The sequence below is a fragment of the Lygodium microphyllum genome, chromosome 8 (genome assembly GCF_053477565.2).
Source record: "Lygodium microphyllum isolate KBCC chromosome 8, Lygodium_microphyllum_v1.1.10, whole genome shotgun sequence".
Lineage (NCBI taxonomy): Eukaryota > Viridiplantae > Streptophyta > Polypodiopsida > Schizaeales > Lygodiaceae > Lygodium > Lygodium microphyllum.
Window position 1 is genome coordinate 99,426,478 of NC_141142.1, and position 21,587 is coordinate 99,448,064.

Genomic DNA, 21,587 nt, shown 5'->3' on the forward strand with positions numbered 1-21,587 from the left:
GTTCATTATCTAGAGTGCTCCCTTCAGTCTAGTGTCATCATTGCTATCTGGCAGCACATCTACAACTTGCATTTGCTAATTAGGGGCACTAGGTGTCAGCTTTCCTCACATAGGTGTTAGTCTCCACCAACTGGTGTCATCATATACCATTGCGGTTTGGCAGTCCACGAGGCATCTGCATCTTGCGTTTGTCATCATCTAGCATCATCTCCACATCTAGTGACCTTCTTCCCCATAGGTGTCAAAATCCAGGTGTCAAAATCCAGGCTCCTATGATTTGCGTTTTCGGCATTCTGACCTTTGGGATTTGCTTTTGCTGCATAGGTCATTTCCTGATGTTCGAGGAGTGGGCTTCGCTCCCTCAACAGCCAATGATCGTCTTCCTCATCTCCAACAACATCAGAGGACTACAGTTCGCTCCGCTTCCTCGACAGTTGTTTTTCACCTTCCAGTGATTACTTCAATAGCCCACTGCTCGGAGGATTGCATTTCGCTCCATTCATTGTGCAGATTTCCTACAAGTGTTGCCACCTGATTTAGATAGGACAAGTGTTGCTTCGGCTCCACTGTATTAACTTTTCTTCTCATAGCATGATTCAATGCATCATCATTGTATTCTCATGTTTCTTAGTTTCTCTTCTCTCTTAGTGTTTGCCGTACACACACACACACACACACACACACACACACACAATGTTTCTCCGTGCAAACCCTAGTGTCTCTCTGCATTGTTGCATACCTTGACATGGTATCAAAGCACAAGAGCATAGAGAGCTAAAGATCCTAGTCCTCAGAGAAGGCAAAGACAGGTTGCGGGTTCGGCATCATCTATTGATTTTCCCCTTTCACTACATCACTAGGAGATAGAGATACCCTTCTCTTCCTCTCCCTCCCACCCACCCTTTTACAAGTTGACACTCTGATGCTATGACTTCTCCATAGGCAGATTGACAGACCATTAGGTGCTCCTCCTTTGGTATCCGGGGAAAACCCCCCCCCCCCCCCCCCCCCTCCCCAAACAAAAACGATGCTTGCTGACATGGATCTTTACTCCCTACACCATTGGAGTATATGCATCTACCCCTAGGCACTCATTGTGCCACCTCTCCTTTCTAGGCCATAGAGTTATTTTGGACTGGCTTTGAGATTTTTGTACTCAAGGCAATGAGACGTATTTGATGTGCACTAAGTTGTCTCGAGTACAAGGAGGATCATCAAGCACCCCAGTCTCCTCATGATAGCCACAATGCACTATAGAGGTTGCTAATATTTATCCTAGCCTAGGGTTTCAAGAATGCCATCTTGGTTTTGTAGTCTGTTCCCCTGAGATACAGTGATTGTTAGTCTACTCCTTTGAGAGAGAGTGATTGTTGGATACTATCTGCTTGTTAGTCCACTCCTTCGAGAGACAGTGGCTATTCTACTTCTTCCCATTCTTTGGCTTCGCTGTCCACTCCATTGAGAAACATTGACTGCTACCCACCCTTGGATTCGTATGAGCCTCACCTTTTTCCACCCTCAACTACTTAGGTTTGAGAGGCTACCTCTAGGAGTTCTTTGATATCTTCGACACCCCATATACCTTCTTCGGCACGATTGGTGGCACTTTCTTCGTATCATCAAATAATTAGAGTCCATGATCCATGAGTTTTTAGATCTCCTCTTTCACAGAGGGGGATTCAAAGGGGGATGTACTCTTTTTGCCCTTAGAGGGGGCTTCTACTTCTTTGGCTTCAAGGGGGGCCCTTGCGTCTCCATTCTTAGAGGGGGCACCTACTCATCGTGAAGTTCTTCACCTACTGTTTACTCTTTGGGATGGCTATCTTCGAGTAGTCATTTTGTTGAGCTCAGTTGTACTGTGCAGAAGCTCGAGGAGGAGTGAGCATGAGAGTGTGATGACTGGAGAGAGAGAGAGAGAGAGAGAGAGAGAGAGAGGAGTGAAAGTACGATGCGATATGAGTGTACCAATAATGTGTTGATACACAAAAAATAAAATGTGTTTATACTTAGGGCACCTACGGGTGCATTCACATGTACAGCTAAATAATGTGCGTGCACTATACACGGAGGTCAAATGGGCCTTTATCCCAACACATTTCTCCTATTGATACCTAGGATCTTTAAGTACCACTTAGATGCGGACCTAGACTTGGTGATGAGGCCTTTGAATTCCTTCTAGCATGGAGTTATGGAGCTAGTGGCTTCTCTCCCAACATGGAGTCAGGTTTTCTAGTTCATCCCGTGTATTGTTTCTTACTACAGGTTACCTTTCAGGTGGAAATCTTGGATCTTCAAGATCCTCTACATCTTCGTATCTCTCTTTACTTCTCTTTCTTCATCCCTTTTTGGGCCTGAGAGGGGGTGTTGAGAAATCACTTCTTCAGTTTCGACACTTCCGTTAAGGTTTCACACTGACAGCCACAAAAAGGGGGGTTGTTCGCATTTTGGCCATTTTATCAGTGGGTGGTGCGCCACCCTAAACAACTTATGCCTATAAATAGGCCGCCACTTCATTCATTCCACATCTCTTTTGTCATTCATCACTCCCCTTCTTTGTGAGAGAGGACAGGATCGAAGCTCAACACTGAAAAACAGTAGACAGTAGAGAGTGAAGCACAACACCCAATGCAATGGACTGAAAGAGTGTAAAAGTGAAAGTACAAGGTACAACCCTTAAACCTTAGGGTTGTAAGGGGGTGTTCACACCCGAACACGGTAAGTGCCGGTAAGTGTGTGTCATAAGCACATATGAAATAATACCATAAGTCTCGGGGAAAAAACCTCTCCTACCGAGAGTAAAAAGTGCCCCAGTGTCCTACTGATCACCGACACTCCTATGTGAGTGTAGACGTAAGTGAGACGTGAGTGGAATACCCAACAAACCCCCCTAGAGTGAAGAGTGATCAAGAGTACAAGGATCATCCGCCACCAAAGGAGATCAAATTTAAAGCATTGCGAAAGGCTTCAAAATTTTCACGAGGAAGAGCTTTGGTGAAGATGTCTGCCACATTACTGGTGGTAGGACAATAGACAAGGCTGATATCACCTGCATGTAGCCTCTCTTTGACAAAGTGATAATGTATCTCAATGTGTTTCGTGCGTGCATGAAACACTGGGTTCCGTGCCACTGCAATGGCACTCTGACTGTCAGTGAACAAAGGAGTAGACTCCGTAACAGATACATCCAAATCAGCAAGTAAGTGTCTAATCCATACGCATTCAATTGTGGTAGTGAAAGCTGCCTTGTATTCAGCTTCACACGACGATGTGGCAATAGTGGACTGTTTCTTGCTAAGCCAAGATATGCAAGACCAAGCCAAGAAAGAAACAATTGCCACTAGTGGAGTGACATGAATCATAATCACCAACCCAATTAGAATCACTGTAAGCATGTAACTGCAATGGTCCCCCCTTGGCATAAAGCAATCCAAGAGATCTAGTACCCTGCAAGTAATGGAAGACACGCTTAACAGCTTGCCAATGTGACATGCGTGGCTGATGCATATATCTGCTCGGGGCTGAAACTGCAAATTGTATGTCTGGCCTAGTGTTGCATAAGTAAATAAGACATCCAACTTTTGGAGCATATGTGTATATATCAAACAAATCATTGTCATCATGTAATGACAGTTTAAGTCCAGGTTCCATTGGTGTACAAACTGGCTTGCAGCCTTGACTAAGCAAGAAAGCATCTATCTTTGCATACCAAGCTCTAGGAGCTTGTTTCAAACCATACAAAGCTTTTTTCAGCTTGCAGACCAAGTGTTCCAAGCCTTCAACTGCAAAACCAATGGGTTGCTATACATATACTTCCTCATGAAGTTCCCCATGTAAAAATGCAGTTTTAATATCCAACTGATGCACAGTCCATCCATAATGAGTAGCCAAAGCAACCATAGACCTGATGATTGTCATACGGCAAGTAGGAGCAAATGTCTCCTCATAGTCAATGCATTTTTTCTGTGCATAGCCTTTAGCTACAAGCCTTGCCTTGTATTTATCAATGGATCCATTTGCATTCTGTTTCAGCTTGTAGACCCATTTTGTTCCAATGGCTTTCTTCCCAAATGACAAAGATACCAAATCCCATGTTTGATTCTTAGTGATAGAATCCAATTCAGCTTTCATTGCTGCCATCCAATGCACACTCTGTTGTGCATCCTCAAAACATTCAGGCTCCTCATCATCAAGGGTGCTTGCTGCCATAACGAACTCCATGGTATGTGCAGTATCATGCATACGAGCTTGCCTTCTAGTACGACCAGCCATGGGTACATCCAAATGACTATCTTTCATAGTCTGTAAATACCGTCTAGGCATTTGTCTTGCCCCTGACTATGCATAAGCTCTTACTGAATTTCAGTTTCAGCACTTTGCTGAATATTCAGATCAGCCAATGGCTGATTTTCTGCATTTTTCAAAGGAGTAGCTGGCTGAACATTGAGTTCACTTGCTGAAACTCTAGCTGAATCACCAAATGTAATGGGCAGCAGCCCTTCAAATACATCACGGGCAGCCTGATATGTGTCTAAACCAGTCAGGGACAATTCTGATTTTTCATCAAATAGTACATCCCTACTGACAAACACCTTTTTAGAAATAGGATCATAGAGTCTGTAGCCTTTGCTCTCACTGCTATATCCCATAAAAATGCATTTAACAGCCTTGTTATCCAACTTTCTCCTAAGTACCTTTGGAATATGTGCATATGCAAGGCACCCAAAGGTACGAAAGTGTCCAACAGAAGGATCCTGGCTATTCCAAGCCTCAAAAGGTGTAATTTTCTTCAATGCTTTGGTGGGGCATTTGTTCAAAACATGGCAAGCACACATGACTGCTTTCATCCAAAAACTGTGAGGCAAGCTCTTTGCCTTTAGCATACATCTGGCCATCTCCATGAGTGACCGATTCTTTCTCTCTGCAACCCCATTCTGCTGTGGAGTATAAGCAGTAGTGTACTAATGGACAATGCCCTTCTGCTTCAAAAAGGAATTCAGCATAGAGGACATGTATTCCCCCTCTCGGTCCGAACGGAGAGTTTTAATTTTACAACCAGACTGGTTTTCAACAAGTGCAATAAAAGCCAAGAATGCATAATACACTTCTAACTTTTTGACCAAAGAGTAGACCTAGCAAAATCGAGTAAAGTCATCAATAAAAGTCACAAAATAGTAACATCCTCCCAATGACTTTGTCTGCATAGGCCCACATACATCTGAATGCACTAATTGCAACCTGGCTGTTGCTCTAAAAGCAACATCACGGGGAAACGAAAAGCGATGCATTTTCCCCAAAATACATCCTTCGCACAAGTGCTCAGGAGGTCTCTCTAGTAGAGGTAATCCATCTAGCATCTGCGTACGCTATAAGAGTATCAAGCTGCCAAGGTTCACATGCCCCATCCTAGCATGCCATAACTCTACCTGTATCATAGTAGGAGTAAGAGAAGATGTCAAATACGCTGACTGATCAATTGAAAGAGCATCCAGCTCGTATAACCCATGGCATGAAGTGCCTGTCAAGACCAAAGTCATGTGTTCTTTGTCTCTCACTATACATCTGTCATCATCAAATGTGACCTGCAATACACAACGTGCCAAAAAAGAGAGAGAGCAAATTTTTCTTTATGCGTGACACAAATAAAGCATCCTGGGCGGAGAATAGAGCCATCAATGGCTGTGAGCACAATCTCCCCAATACCTCTAATAGGGTATGATGCATTGTTGGCACACTGTACAGACTTGCCAACTGGAGTTGCATGAACAGATGCAAATAAATCTCTGTGAGATGTGATATGCTTAGAAGCACCACTGTCAAAAAACCAAGTGCCTGCATCCTCAGTAGAGCTGAATTCTTGATATGCCCAAGAGGTGTCATAACTGCATGTGTAAAAACAATAGTCCCTGTCTACAACAAAGGACGCGGACTCAGTAGCAGTGAAAGGAGCATTAGAAACAAACATTCCTGACTCCTTTTTCTTCTCTTTGGCAATGCGCTTTCTGCACTCAGTGATGTAGTGGCCTGGCTTCTTGTAATAATGGCATTTGCCCTTTTTGGCTTACGTGCCCCCTTGTTTTTTGTTTGCCTGTGATGTGCCAGAAGTCCCAGAACTCTGCAGAGCATTCTTCACTTGGTTGCTTTTGCCCTTTTGTCTAGCCATAAAAGCCTGTTCAAAGGCTATAGTATCCACACTACTATTCCTCCGTGTTTGCTCCTCCTCTAGAAGCAAACTAATTAACTGAAGAAAAGTAATTGGTTGCGCGGCAATCCTCATGGTGAGGTTTAAGGCCGTATGAAAAGCCAAGTACAAAGGAGGTAATGAGTTCAAAGTGGTAGATATCATTTGTGCATTTGAATAGTACTCATCAACATTCATGAGTTGCTCTCATAAGTCTTGAATTTTGTTCAAGTGATCCTAAATAGAATCACCTTCATCCATTTTCAATATCTCTAGCTCTTTCTTCAAGAAAGAGATGCGAGTCTCATTCTTGCTTGCAAACATCTGCTACAAAGTTAGCCAAGCTTCTCGTGAAGAAGCTGCTGTACGAATGTGGGGGATGATTGACTGCTGAACTGCCAATACAGGACTACACCAGAAATCTGAAAATTTCTAGAAATTGCAGGAAATAACTTTTTGCAATTAGTGTACAAAGGTGCACTCTGCCAAAACTGTCTGTTATGCACGCAGTCCAACATGCAATCAGTGTTCAGCAACATTGTACCAGCAAAATCCCCAAAATTTCTTACCTCAGGTCTATCAAAACAGTCTGTCAGTGACTGTAACTGCAGTGCGTATGCCAATATTCCCAGAAAACATAAAAGCTCCAAAATTTTTTTATGAATGTGTCCAGAAATTGCATTCAATGTGTCCTAGATACATTTCCTGAATTCTGTATCTGGGGTGTGGGAACCCCTGCTTCTAGAAATTGCAGGAAATTAAAAAAAAAAACCAAAAAATTTACGGTTTATTGGCGTAGAGCCATCAGGCAGGTGTTTGACGGGTTGACTGGCAGCGGGCGGACCAGCTGTGGATGGGAGAACTGTCGAGTGGGATGTCTTAGGTGAGTTGGCGGGTGAAGCGACTGATGTCACAAGGCAAGGGCAGAGTAGGTGATGAACAACACAGGGTCGTAGTCGATGGGCGAGCAGGAGGCCTCAGGCGGGTATCGGGTACAGGTGCTACTGCAGACGGGCTTAGCGACTGCAAGCAGGCGCCGTTCTTTGGCACATGCAATTTGATTGATGGGCGGGGCGTGTAGCAGTGCTGGGGCGTCTGAAGGCTGGACAGGGATTGTGTAGTAGGTGAGGGCCCAGGCAGGCTGGTGACTGTTTGATGTGGGAAGAAGCAGGTTGAGCTGCTGAGGCGAGTAGCACTGGCGAGCTGGCGAGTAGGGTGCTGCGAGATTGACGGGCTGTGTTGTCAGGACGTGGCCACGGTAGCCTGTACATCAGATTGGCGTGTCAAGCTGAGCAGAGCAGAGCCACTGCTTTGATACCAAATGTAAGAGAGGACAGGATTGAAGCTCAGCACAGAAAAACAGTAGACAGTAGAGAGTGAAGCATGACACCCAATGCAATGGATTGAAAGAGTGTAAAATTGAAAGTACAAGGTACAACCCTTAAACCTTAGGGTTGTAAGGGGGTGTTCACACCCAAACATGGTAAGTGCCCATAAGTGTGTGCCATAAGCACATACAAAATAATACCATAAGTCTAGGGGAAAAAACCTCTCCTACCGAGAGTAAGAAGTGCCCCAGTGCCCTACTGATCACCGACACTCCTATGTGAGCGTAGGCGTAAGTGAGGCGTGAGTGAAATACCCAACATTCTTTTGACACATCAACATTCTTCCCTTCTCTCTCCTACCTCTCCACTGCCCTCACACCCCTTCAGGCAGACATTGTGGTTTGTGGTGGGCATCTCTCTCTCCTCTAGCCTAGCGCCATCTCTCCCACATCTGGCAACAAGTCCTAGCCTTGTGTTCATCATCTGGAGTGCTCCCTTTAGTCTAGCGTCATCATTGTTACTTGGTGACACATCTATAGCTTGTGTTTGCTGGTCAGGGACATCAGGCGTTAGCTTTCCTCACATAGGCATTAGCTTTCCTCACACAGGTGCCAATCTCCACCAGCTGGTGTCGTCATGCACCATTGCATTTGGCAGTCATGAGGCCTTTGCATCTTGCGTTTGTCATCATTTGGCATCGCCTCACATCTAGTGACCTTCCACATAGGTGTTAGCACCCAAGCTCCTACAGTTTGCATTTTCAGCATTTTGGCCTCTGGGATTTGCATTTGTTGCCCAAGCCATTTCTCGGCATCCAAGGACTGCGTTTCGCCCTTTCAACAGCTGATGATCATCTTCCTTATCTTCAACACATTAGAGGATTGCGATTCGCTCCCTTGACAGTGGTTCCTTACCTTCAAGTGATTACTTCAATAGTCCACTGCTTGGAGGGTTGCGTTTCGCTCCCTTCATTGTGCAGATACCCTGCAGCTGCTGCCGTCTGATTTAGACAGGGCAGTGCAATTATCTTTTGAGCTTCAGCTCTATTGTATCAACTTTTCTTCTCATAGCATGATTCAGTGCATCATACAGTCAAAGTGGCTTATGCAAGAGGAGAATACCTAGTGCCTGAATTTGTCATTTGAGACTCTTATGCAAGTGTTGAGGACCCAATTTTTGCCTGCATGTGCTTGTAATCCAGAGTAATTTGGGGCTTGATGTGGCTGGTCATTGGAGACTTGCATGTAGGTGTTCTTGACCCAATTTGTGCTTGATTGTGCATCAGATCAAGGGGCAAATTAAACTTGATGGTTGCTGGTTACAAAGGGCAGGCTGTTATTGTTTCAAATGTTGTTGGAGAATTGGGTTGGTCAATTCTTAGCTGTATGATAGGTGTTTTGGAATAACGTGAAAATAAATACTGCAAAATCACCAATGTTTTGGGGCCAATTGAGTGTCAGCTCGTCTCAGTTTCTTGAAGGCAGTCTAGCCCAAAACGGTAAAGTATTACATTTTCAATTTATTGTCCATTTCATGCTTTTATTGTTTGCTGTAAATCAGTGCATTTTAGGGTTCCACCACCCTTCAAAAACAGAGGCTGGTTTCATCCATGCATGAGTCATGTGCTTCAGCAGTGAGGATGCTAAGGGTGAAAACTTGAAGGATTGATGGCTGCAAAATGACTGAAGTGCAGTTGTCATAATGATTGATTTAATCAACAGTCTTGTTGGTGAATTGTGAGAACCATAGATTCATTGTTTCTATTATGGGCATTTGTGTTGTACGGCCTTAAGTGCCAAGAGTTAATTCATCTCTCACAGCAGATGAAACAGAGGGTTAGTTGCCTTATTTCCTTCTTTTGTCAAGCACTAGTGAACATATTGTCAATGCCTAAGTTTTCTATTGTGAGCTGCGGGTTTCTTAGATGTTCATCATTGCAGGTGTGTGATTGTATGTGTCATATACAGATATTTGTAGACCCCAGAGAGTTTGTCATGAATGCATATCACATATCTATGGTGCATTGCTGGCTATGGTGTTTAAGCTTGTGCTTATATTTGTCATTACCCAAGGTTGACTTAGATGCAGTGTGCGACTGTGGAAAACTGGACATATCACACTTCTTCAGGCTGTCCTTACTTGTTGAATTTTTAAACTTGAATGCTCATTTCCTTAGTATGTTTGAAAGGTTCTGTGGCATTTACATTGCAGGGACGCTTGTTTCTTTCACCACGTGTCTTGGCATTTTATTCAAACATTTTTGGTCACAAGACAAAGTTCATTCTTTTGTGGGAAGATATTGAGGATATCAAAGAGGCTTCTCCTGCATTGGGTTCCGTGGGTATACTGCTGAACCCTGCTATTCTTGTATTCACCAAAAAAGGAAGAGCTGTGGATGCTCAGCATGGTGCCAAAAGTGTAGATTCGAAGGGACGGTTTAAGTTTCAGCTCCAATCTTTTATTCATTTCAAGCCTGCTCTCAGGTATATCATAATGATCATATGTTTTTCAAACAACATGCAAACTTTATCCTTTATGTATTGACATAGAAAAGTTGTCCGCCAAGTTTCTAATTTTAGTTCTGCAAATGAATTTCAAAAGTATAAAAATGCAATACCACTACATGCAACAGGGGAACCACTTTGTGATGAATATGTACACTCCAACCACACCCATTTGTTTTTCGTGTTCAGACACTCTTCATAAGTTTTCGGGCCAAATCTGTCACATACTGAATTGGCTACTTGCTGTGCAATGCCTACTTTTTATGAGCTTGTAGCTCGTTGTGCAATATATAAAGTCAGGAGCATATCTTGCTAATCCAATTCTAGAAGCAGTTAAATGAAACCCTGCATATGAAAATTTTCTTGCAAGGGAGATAAATTGAGCTTACACATTTACACACAGTTGGAGTGAGGGAGAAGGGAAGCTGAGCATATCCGACTTTATTTGGCCTTCAACATTTGAAGTAGACAAAAATTTGTGTGGTTTTCATTTAATGCACAGTATAACTGTGGTTGGCCTATTTTTATCATAATGAGCAGTCTGCCATATTGGCAAGACTTGAGGCCTCAGACAAAAATAATCTATTTGAGGTATAGGTGTTGCCAAAAGTGAATCAATTGAATGAGGCAAAAGTTTTATTGCCAGCCCTCCAGCAATGGTGAGATGCACTTTGTATTGAAATTGCCTCCCCTGAACATATTCGTGGTTGGAATAATAACGGAAAGGAGGAGCTATTGGGCAAGATAATTAACCTTATGTGTTGCAGTACAAGACTCCTACACCAGAAAGAGATGGTTTGTCCCACAGAGTGGAGGTTTGCTTGCAGAAACCACTCATAATTTGATCATGGGAAAATTTTATTTATAGAGAGAACATTATCTAGGATGTGCAGTTCCATAGAAAATACAAATGGAAAGTGTGTGCAGATGCATGCATGCATGCATGCATTTGGACATTGTGAAATCAATATTCTGATCAAGTCAGCGTGCACACATGCCCAGACACGTGGACATGGGCCCATGGGTGTGCACTTAGACTTACTCAACCGCCCACCTCCACACACCACACAAGAGCACTTTTTCATTCCATATTGTTGTATGCTCAATCCTCCATGTTATTCACGGGCACTAATTAATTTCCATTGAAGAACTCTCAAAGGCATGTGTGCCATCAGAAGTGAGCTGTTTTTGTCATGTCATCATGGGTGCTCCCACAGCAATGATACCCTCACTTGGCACTCATGTTCTCTAGGCAATTAGCAGAAGAGGCTGACACCCACTATTGGTATGTCCAGATGCACACCTGGTTGAGCTTACATGGATTGAAGATTGATAAGACTCCCTCCATTCGGCTGCAGCCTCGATTGCCACTGCTTGGAGCTTAGCTATCCTAAACTGAACTGAGTGATTAGGATGGACATTGTGAGGCTGGATATTGAGAGGATCTTGGCGAGTCTTGCACAATAGCTAGCTACTAAGGTGATTCTGTAAAGAAATACTCAAACACAAAAGATGAACACGAGTGTACAACAAGTGCACACAGTGATAATAGTAGAACTCAAAGGTGAAGAGTAACTCACAAGTAATGAAGACTGAAGAATGAATAATATGATGTTCAATGCAGTAAACACACTATGCAAGAGTGAATACAAAACCTTTTTTTTTTTTTTTTTTTTGCAAGTAAAATGTGGCTGATTATATTACTCAAGAAGCTGATTACAACAGAGTGCTCATGCTCAACAGACTAGCTGGAGCTGAAGCAAAGTCAACAGTACATCATGTATACAAGCCTCTCAAGGCGGTCTAGGGGGGATGGGGGCAAGAAGCCATTGGGGGGAGGGGGGTATATCGCCAAATGGGGCTGCCTGCCTGGATCACAAAGAACAGACCTTGGCCGCCCCAGGTACACATGAAGTGACCACGGAGCTCCTGACGAGCCCTAGACTCGCCCTGCACCTGATCCCATCGGCCGCGGAGGGAATGGATGATGGAGGTCCATAGCTCTGCTAAGGTCGCATGTGTTGAAAGTCTCTCTCCCCCGAAAGCCACATGGCATCGCGCCTTCCAAATATGCCATCCAGTCAGACTCCCTATGATCTCCCATACCTTCGAGTAGTCTGCTGTGGGCTCCAGTACCTGGCGGATGGGTAGAGCCTTCAGACTGACCACTGCGCATGACCCTGCCTCGATCATGAATATCGTGTCCTGCATCCCGGCCTCATACAAAAGGTGATGGCCCTGGCTGACTGCTTGCCAATAGAAAGCTCCCCATGAGATACACCCAATGTTGGGCACTATACGTCGAAGGATACTGCATGCTCCTCTCTACACGAGTTGCGCATCCTCACAAGACCAAAGGCAGTGCTTTGGGGTTTCCAGAGGCTGCTGTGTGCAATGCTTACAACCTCCCTCCTGCATCTGGGCAAGCCAGCTTCCCACCGCCAAGCCTCCATGTGCCACCAGCCATAAAAAATACGACACCCTCCTTGGCCTCCAACTATCCCATAGGCGGCGCCAGAAGGTCCGTCGAAAGGGCTCCGTGATGCTGTGCTCCGTCCAATGCCTGCTGTGTGATGGCGCCCAGTCCATATCCTTGTGCATCTGTACATGTCTGCCAATCCTGGCAGTGCACTCTAGGAACCAGGGTGGCTTTTTGACAACCTCAGAGGCCGGCCATAGCCACTCTCCTGGATCCCACTCCAGCTCATCAAGTGGTTTGCCCTCCCAGATCCAAAGACGCCACTCCTTGAGCTCCTTCCAGAAAACATAGGGGTCTAGTCGCCAAGTCTTCCCCTGAAGACCCACCACCTGAATCCTCCTCCACGAAAGGGTGGCAATCCCCTCATCGCGATGCCCTCTATCAAGGGCCAGACGTCCCCCCTACTGAACTGCGAAGAAAGTCCCCTGCGGGGCGCCACCCACTCTACCTGCCACCTGAAGGGGGATGCCTGCTGGAGAGAACCTAGCTGCCCATACCTCCGGCTCTCGTATCGGGGGGGCAAGCCACTCCGGAGGTATTGCTGCGTCTATCTCTCTTCTCCTCAACTCCACTCCTCTCGGGCAACTTGATACTCGCTGTAGCACCTCCTCGTCTGCCATCCTGTACACCTCCTGCCATGTCCTGATGGAACGAGCCGGGCCAGCCTCCCACCCAGCCCACTGGATGTGGGGGCGCTCACCTATTTGTGCCCCTTCCTGATCTTTGACTTGGAGGTTCCAAATCACCGGCTGACGGTCTATTTCCTCCTGGCAACCTGGGGGGCTCTAGATTAGGGCCTTAGGAAGGCCCTGCCACATGCGGAGTAGGCTGTGAAGGAAAGGCGATCTGGGGGGGGGGGGGGGGGTGATCTAGACTGATGTGAAGATCCATTTTAGGGATGGCCTCCACTCACCGCCAAGCCTCAGTTTACAATCGTGAAGGCCCTCCTGCAGTAAGACCTTTCAGGTCTACCCGCCTGGTGTGAGACCGCGGACAACTAGCTTGCCCAAGAGGGCTATACTCTAATACTCTAGGTCTATGATCCCAAGCCCTCCCTTTGATCGATGTCGTATGATGGTCGCCCAGGCCACCTTGGCCATGGAGTTCCTGGAGCCATCAGACCCAGACCAAAGGAAATTCCGCACTAGGCGGCAAAGCTGCCCTACGCACAATGAGGAGAAGCACCAACACGAGGCGATGTACCAAGCCGTCGCTAGGAGGACCTGGTTAACCTCCAGGGCTCAACTGGCTAGTGAGAGGCAAACCGTGCTCCAGTAGGTCAGTTTCCTCCGAATAGAATCAAGGAGAGGAAGAAATTGCTGGGTAGGAGTGATGTCGAGTCCCACCTGGAACCCTAGGTATCGGACGGTCTGCCCTCTGCTCACCCATCTAAATCCCAAGTGGACACTCCACTCCGTGTTGGAGTCCGGGTCTGTGAGGAAACCAACTGACTTTTGCCAGTTAATTTCCGCTCCCGCTGCAATGCAGAACACGTCAAGATTCAGCCTCATTCTCTCCAGCATCACCTCATTGTCCTCTATGTAGAGGCCTGTGCCATCTGCGTACTCTGAGTCTAACAACTCAGTCTCCTCTCTCACTGGAAGTTGGAGGCCGCGTAATCCGCTCACACGTGACATGAGGAAGTGAGACATCGCCTCTGCGAAGAGCAGGAATAGGTATTTAGCCAGGGGACAGCCCTGTCGAACCAATCTCTCTTGCCGAAACTCCTCCCCTCGCCTTCCGCCTATGAGAACCCTACTGGTGGCCGATCTGTATAGGCCGGAGACCCCGCGAATCCAAGTGTGGGGGAATCCCAACTTCACCATGGTGCCCTCTAGGAAATCCCAGTCAACCCTGTCATAAGCTTTCTCGAAATCCAAGAGTAATACTGCCAGTCTCTGCCCACTGTGCTGAGCCCACTCTGTCGCTTCAAAGAATGTAAATACATTGTCTAGGATGCTCCTATCCTAGACAAAGCCTGTCTGTGTGTCATGAATGATATCTGGAAGCACGGGGCGTAATCGCCTACCAATCATCTTTGCCAGTGTCTTATAGGCCACTGACAATAAAGTGATCGGTCTCCACTGAGAGAGCTCCAACTGGTCTCCCCCTTTGGGGAGAAGACTGATAAGGCCTGCCAAGAGACTCCCTGGCATCTGTCCTGAGGTGAAGATCTCCTGGAAAGCCCTCAGTAGGGGGTCCTTCACCACTTCCCAATAGGTAGTGAAGAAAGCCTTAGAGAGGCCATCCTCCCCCGGGCATTTCTGCCCATCTTGTGTATGGAAAGCCTCCTCTAGTTCCTTCTCTGTGAAGGGGGCTAGGAGGGAGTGTCATATCTCCTCTATGACGAGGGAGGGGATGTGATCCCATACCTATTGTCTGCATCTCTGTCCTCTAGCTGAAGCTGTCTCCTGCTGGAAAAGGCGCGTGTAATAGTCGGTGGCAATCTCCATCACCTCATTAGGGCTAGAACAGGTCCTCCCATACTGATCCCGAAGGTTGCGTATCTGCTCTCCCGTGGTGCGGGGCTGGTGCTCCTGGAAGAACTCCCTGCACATCGTGTCCCCCTTCCACGCCCAAAAGGCTGCTGAGGTGCGGAAAGAGAACTCCAAGCGCCTGTCCTCTAGGCCAGCAATGGCTGCACGTGCGCGCACCTCGTGTGCGTGGAGGGTGAATACAAAAGCTTGAACCCCCATGTCTTTGAAAAGATTGGGGCAGAGATGAGTTGGAGAGTGTGTCGTCCTTTGAACAGATCCTAAATCGCAGTAGACAGCTTCCAAACAATGACCAGCTACTGTAAATGGCTGAGAACAGTAATGAAGACTGCACTGTCCCAAAAACGTAGGGTGATGATGTTGTCGACTGATCACGTAGTGCATGCAGCAGCAAACAGACACCTCAGTGCAGGGGAGTGTTGAAAATAGGGGAACTAGAAACGGCCAAAAATTAAGTTTTGGGGTTTTGGCCAATTTTGAAAAGGAGGGGAGGAGTTTCAGATTTTATATAGGTATTGTAATATATCAATGTACATAATATTACTTACTAAAATTTTGCACAAGACTTTGAGCCTTCATGTCACATGAACTTGTCTTCATCTTGTCTCCATCTCTTATATCAAAAAAATTGTGACAATTTGAGGGTTTGAAGCCTTCCTATCACTATTTAATAGCTACAAATTGCTTAAAAGAGTTGAGAGTTAGTACTATGTTCTTAGTTATGCAAATCTTTGTGCGACTGCTTCCATCCTCTTACTATAAATGGCTTTAATGAAGAGAAATAGGCATGCAATGAAAGTGATTTTTAAAGGTTAGAATTGAAAACAGAGAACTAAAATACATTGCATGTCGGCCAAAAACCGAAGCACAAGTGGGTAAAGTTCAAGGCCTTCCCCCAAAACTGTTTTCTTTTTTTCACAATCCCACCCTCCCAAAAAAGAAAAGATTGATCCAGAAATGAGTTTCAGAGTTTTGGGAACAGCGCTAGGGATCTGAAGTGCCATTTTGGGATACTATGATAGATGCCACACAGCTCTTGGAGACTTAGTAGATGCACAGCGGCAGCTGCAGGCTGAAAATACAGCCTGGCCTGCAAGGGGGTGGGTGGCAACTTGCCTACTGACGTTAGCAGTATACGGACAGTCATCTGCAGAAAATGCAGATTGAAACAGTAGTCGCCAGCAATCAGTAGCTCTGAACAGGCGATCAGCAGCAGGTGATGGCAATTGATGAAGGTTGATGATGGCACAGGCTGATGGACAGCACCATGAACTGAGGTATTTGCTGAGGAAGGGGTGTAGACAACAATGAGTTATGGGACGCAGAGACACTAGGAAAGTTTGGCAATCTAATGTTTTGGGGCTGTTTTAAAGACCTAATTGAATGCTTTTAAGTTTGTAATGCATTTTTAGCTCAACAAATTCAACATTAGACACACTTGCTACATGTGTTATAGGATAGTTTTATAACATTCCCACCCATGGATACACCCTTGTCACATGGCCTTAGATGTACTATTGGCAGGATCAGAACCCTCCTCACACTAGCTGAGGATAGAGATAGGGAGATGGCATCATAGTAGAGGATTGTATTTGCTAGTTGTTTGGTATAGGGGTAGAAACTGAGGAGCGCTACATATGTTGTTGCCCTGTGTACTATGAGATCAAGGGAGATACCGCTACCTCTTTTGAGACACCTTTGGGCCACCACCGAAGATCATGAAACATGAGGATTAGAGATGCCTAGGGTTGTTTCTGGTGAGAAACCACTACTTGTGTGTATCCATCTCAGTTTTAGGGTTTTGCAGTGATAGCCTCGAAAAGGGCCGGTGCCCTCATTCTAGGCACTTTATCAGTGGGTGTCCATAGAGTGGTGCACCACCCTAGACAGCTAAGGCCTACAAATAGGCCACCTTTCATTCCAAACATCCCTTTTCATTCATTCAACATCTTTCTTCGTCACTCCAACACTCTTCCCTCTCCACACCACTGCTGCTCATACCCCTATTGGAGGACATTGCAGTTCGTGGCCACCCCCTCTTTTCTCCTTCAGGTGCCCTATTCCCTTCCCCCTTCAAGCTACGTTTGGAGGTTCCATCCTTGCCGGTGTCATCATCAGAATGCTGGCAACACTCCCTCCCACTTGGCGGCCATTAGATTGCTGGCATTTTGGAAAGGAGGATCACTTAGTACCTCAACCTCCTTGAGACCACTGCAATGCACTACAGAGGTTTCTTCTATTGCTTCTAGGTTTCAGTGGTTGTTCCCACGACAACCTGCGGTTCTATAGTCCTCTTCAATGATAGATAGTGATTGTCGGACATCGTCGGCTTGTCAATCCGCTTCTTTGGGAGATAGTGACTATTCGACGCCTTCCATTACTTTGATTGTGCAGTCCACTCTATTGAGAGACAATGATTGTTGCCCACCCTAAGCTCTGCACGAGCCTTCCCTTTCTCCCCCTCAACTTCTCAGGTTCGAGAGGCCACCTTTGGCAGTTCTTCAACATTTTTGGCACCCAAGATACCTTCTTCGACACAACTGATAGTACTTCCTTTGTCATCAAATGATTTAGAGTTCGTGATCCTTGAATTTTTAGATTCCCTCTCTCTTGTAGAGGGGGATTCAGAGGGGATGAACTTTCTTTGCCCTCCGCAAAGGCTCCTATTTCTTTGGCTCCAAAGGGAGGCCTTTGCATCTCCACCCTCAGAGGGGGTCATCATGGAGTCCTTCACCCACCATTTACTGCTTGGGGATGGCTATATTTGAGCAGTCATTTTTCCTCTTGATACCCAAGATCTTCAGGTACCACTTAGATCAAGGCCTTGGAGATTTAGCCACAACTTGGTGATGAGGCCTTTGAGTTCCTTCTAGCATGGAGTTATGGAGCTAGTGGCTTCTTTCCCGAGGTGGAGTTGGGTTGTATAGTTCATCCTATCTACCGTTCCTTACTCAAGGTTACCTTTTGGGTGGAAATCTTGGATCTCCAGTATCCTCTACATCTTCTCATTAACTCTCTTCCCTCCTTATTCTTCATCCCTTTTTGGGCGTGAGAGGGGTTGTTGAGAAACCATTTCTTTTGTGTATCCACCTTAGTTAGGGTTTTGCACACATAGTGAGCGCCCACATAGTGGTGTGCCACCGTAGATAGCTGAGCTACTAGATTTAGCATTTCCAACTCTATGACACATTAGGAAGTCATTAAACCGAGTTTTGAGCTATATAACCAAGTGAATGTACATTGTCGAACTTCACAATGCAAAGAAGTGGAGGAAAAATCAAGGCACCTTTTGATCCTCTTTTGCAAGTTCTTTAGGGTCTCCTACTCTAGCCAATGTACTCTCTATGAAGATATGCTAGGATTTGCATGGAGGAAAGGCAAAATGTACGGACATGAATGAAACACAAGAATACAAGAATGAAAAAGGAGACAAGTAGAGTTTGATGAAGACCAAATGTTGAATATGAATGAGTGAAGAATATGAATATGATACAAATGTGATACTCAAGGAGTGGAGATGTCCAACAACCACCGGACATTTTGGGAGCAGGCTGAAGGGGAGTGTTGGAGTGTTGTCCCCTGTGCGCGGCACCAAAATGTAGCACCATCATATCTGATGTAGATGCAGCTGATTGGAGCTGAGGGTGATGGGAGTAGCTGAGAGCCAATCAGAGATGAGAATGACTGAAGATCTAATGAAAAGTGCACAAAATCTGATCATTACCAGTTGGAGATGCAAAACACAGATTATGCTGATGTAGAAGACAAAACTTCTGCCCAGGATGCAGGGTAGAGCCAGGTTGCCCAGTTATAGAACAGGTTGCCTAGGCTGGAGATGATGTTACTTGCTGATTTGGAGTGTAATCAGGGCTGTACATGACGGCATGCAGCTGCAGCACGATTGGATGAGCCATGAACAGCAGCAGATGTCAAGAAGGCTAGCAGCAGGAGAGTGCTTGCAAACAAGCTTACAGCAGCCAAGACACTGACGTAACTGGTTGGCAGCAAGGGCAGTGCCTCCGGATGATGATGAGGGTAGACAATGATGGTAACAACTGTGGGGATAGGCAAAAAAGGATGAAGAGTGGGGTGCATATTAAATCCCTTTTGTAGAAATTGTTGGAGCCAGAGGTTTAGGGTGTTGTGTAAAAATGCCTAAAAAATAGGCTAAATTAGAGGTGAATTTTGGTTGCTCAGCACTCTTTTGAACTGGATGATTGTCATTGCCCTTTCCATCTTGATCTATCATGCTGTCTTGGTGTTTTGGTCTATATTGTGTCACTAACTATGCATCATCAAGTATTCAAGGGGGTGTGAGAATCCGAGCTTTGACATTGTAAGTGAGAATACCATGGCCAATTAAGTGCACAAAGTGTTGAACAAGACGACTAATAGTCGAATGCTTAAATGAAAGGAACTTAATGAACAAAGTGGGTTACAAATTTTGAATACTGATGGAGTGTGCTCAAGGAGTTGGTGATGCCATGAACCAATGGGAGTGTTATACTTGCATGGTTCTTAGAGAGAGCAGCCAATCAACATGCGGGTGTTGAAATGCCTTAGAATCAGCATTGGGGTTCCAATCAGCAGCACTATTAGTCTCTAAACAACAAATTACAGCAATTTGGAGCAGTCATTGGCTCAGCTGCATTTTACAGATTGGCAGGCCCGAACACTCAGATGATGATGTGGCAGCTAGCTAGAGCTGAGTTTGATATTGGAACAACATTGTGGATCAACTAGGCAGCATTTGGTGTCATCTAGAGCAGTTGGACAGCGTAAACTTCTGAGCTTTGAGGCAGGACAACCCTATGCAATAGTAGAGGTGTTCTCTCGGGCAATAGGTTTGATCCCTAGGTTAGGGAGGAGAAGATAGGGCTCGGTAGTAGGGTGCCTGTTGAAGCTGAAAGTGAATGGATATAAGATGAAAACTTGTTCCAGTTGGGCTACCAAAATCTCCCTCAATTATCATATTTTTTCAGCATCTGCTTGCTCATTAAACAGCCTTAAAAATGCATTTTTGCCATTTTTGCATGAGACACAAGACTTCTTTTGGCTCCAACATGTTCTATAAAAGGGATTGAGCATCCATGTCGTCTTTCATTTTGTTCATTCCCTTGAGCCCACAGTCACCACCATTATCAAATCTACCTTTGTCATCTACACATCCCAAGGTGCCACCCTTGCTTCTAGCCATCTGTGTCAGCTTTAGTGGTTGCCATCAGCTTTGTTTTCCCTTCTTCCTACTGTTGCTAGGTGGTATCCACTGCTGCTGCCAGCCCATCATCGATATCTGCTGCTGTTGCTTGGTGGTCTTACAGCCCTGTTCTAGCCATTGTGACCCATCTGACAGCTGTGTTTTTCCCCTCAGCCAGCAGGTGACCTGCTGCAGACTGCCGGTTGGCATCACATTTGCTATGTTTTTGAGAAAGCCTGCCTCGTCTACTAGATTCCTCATCAAATTTGCATTTTCAGCTGCTCCTACTCCATGACAGCTGATTAGGGGCCATATTCTTCCTTAGGGATTATGATCTAGATTCATCTACAACAGCAGATTATAGTCATCTTCCTTCACAACTGGTCCTTGCTTGTTGCGTGACATCACCCTCAGCTCTAGTTTACTGTATCTTCCTAGTTTTGGTGGTATTGGTGCACTCTGAATCCGTACATGGAGGTATTAGAATAGCAGACAACAATGGAAGCAAAGAGACACTGCTGTAATAGACTGTGTGAACACAAAGAACAGAGAAGAACACTACAACGAACACAAGAACTCAAACTAAAAAGCTTGGGAAATGGAATCCATCTACCAAGGCATGAGAGCACAAGAGCAGTATACAGGCTTGGGTATTGAGTCATTGGCAGTAGTAGGCTCAATCTCCCTCTCCACTAGGATGCACCTATGCTGAAGGATGAGTATCTAACAGTTGATTGTCTGGAAGAGGGAGCTTGCCTATAAATAGGTAGAAAGTGTGCCACACATGATGACCAGACTCCAGTTGGCCATATCTATAGGTGCCCAAAAATATGGGTCAGGTAGTGAAAAGTGCAACTGGTATAAAGTAAGAAATCCATCCCATTGCACAGACTCTCACACACGAGATGAACACTCTGCTAACACCCTCTTTGAGATCATGGGTGATTGATATAACAAAATATACAATGATAAGGACTCATCATAGTATATACAACAATGACACTTAGATAGGACCATGGATACCTTTGCAGTGGGTGGGTCAAGCCACCACCAAGGTGCCTTGAAAAGACTTCAATCTTCATATCAATCATCTCTCACCTCACCACAGAAAGTGGTCACAGCAGCTTTTGATACTTGTCATAAATGCCTCGCAGTAGCACATGTGATGATGGATTCCTTATCTCAACTAAAACGCTAAAGTGTCCCCTCATGCAAGCTCAAACTAGAAGCAAAGATTGCTCTGTCAAGCAAAATAGCTCATCATGAACTTGTATGTCAATCCCAGCTCTAGGATCTCAAATCCTGCGAGACTTCAAAAAATGCATGTGGGAAGCTGCACTCTTGTCCATTGCATGTGTATATTGATGAGGCTAAAATGCCCCACCACCTCCTCTGCCACCACCCTC

General features: G+C 45.5%; 1 protein-coding gene across 2 annotated transcripts in view; it reads left to right on the forward strand.

Moving 5' to 3' along the window:
* LOC148032651 (C2 and GRAM domain-containing protein At1g03370-like) overlaps positions 1 to 21,587 on the forward strand; it is a 64,267-nt gene that overhangs the window by 15,707 nt on the left and 26,973 nt on the right. For both annotated transcript variants that reach the window (XM_087683275.1, XM_087683276.1), the window contains one exon: positions 9,718 to 9,989. In XM_087683275.1, the coding sequence (XP_087539401.1) occupies positions 9,718 to 9,989 (272 nt within the window). The remainder of the gene's footprint in view (positions 1 to 9,717; positions 9,990 to 21,587) is intronic.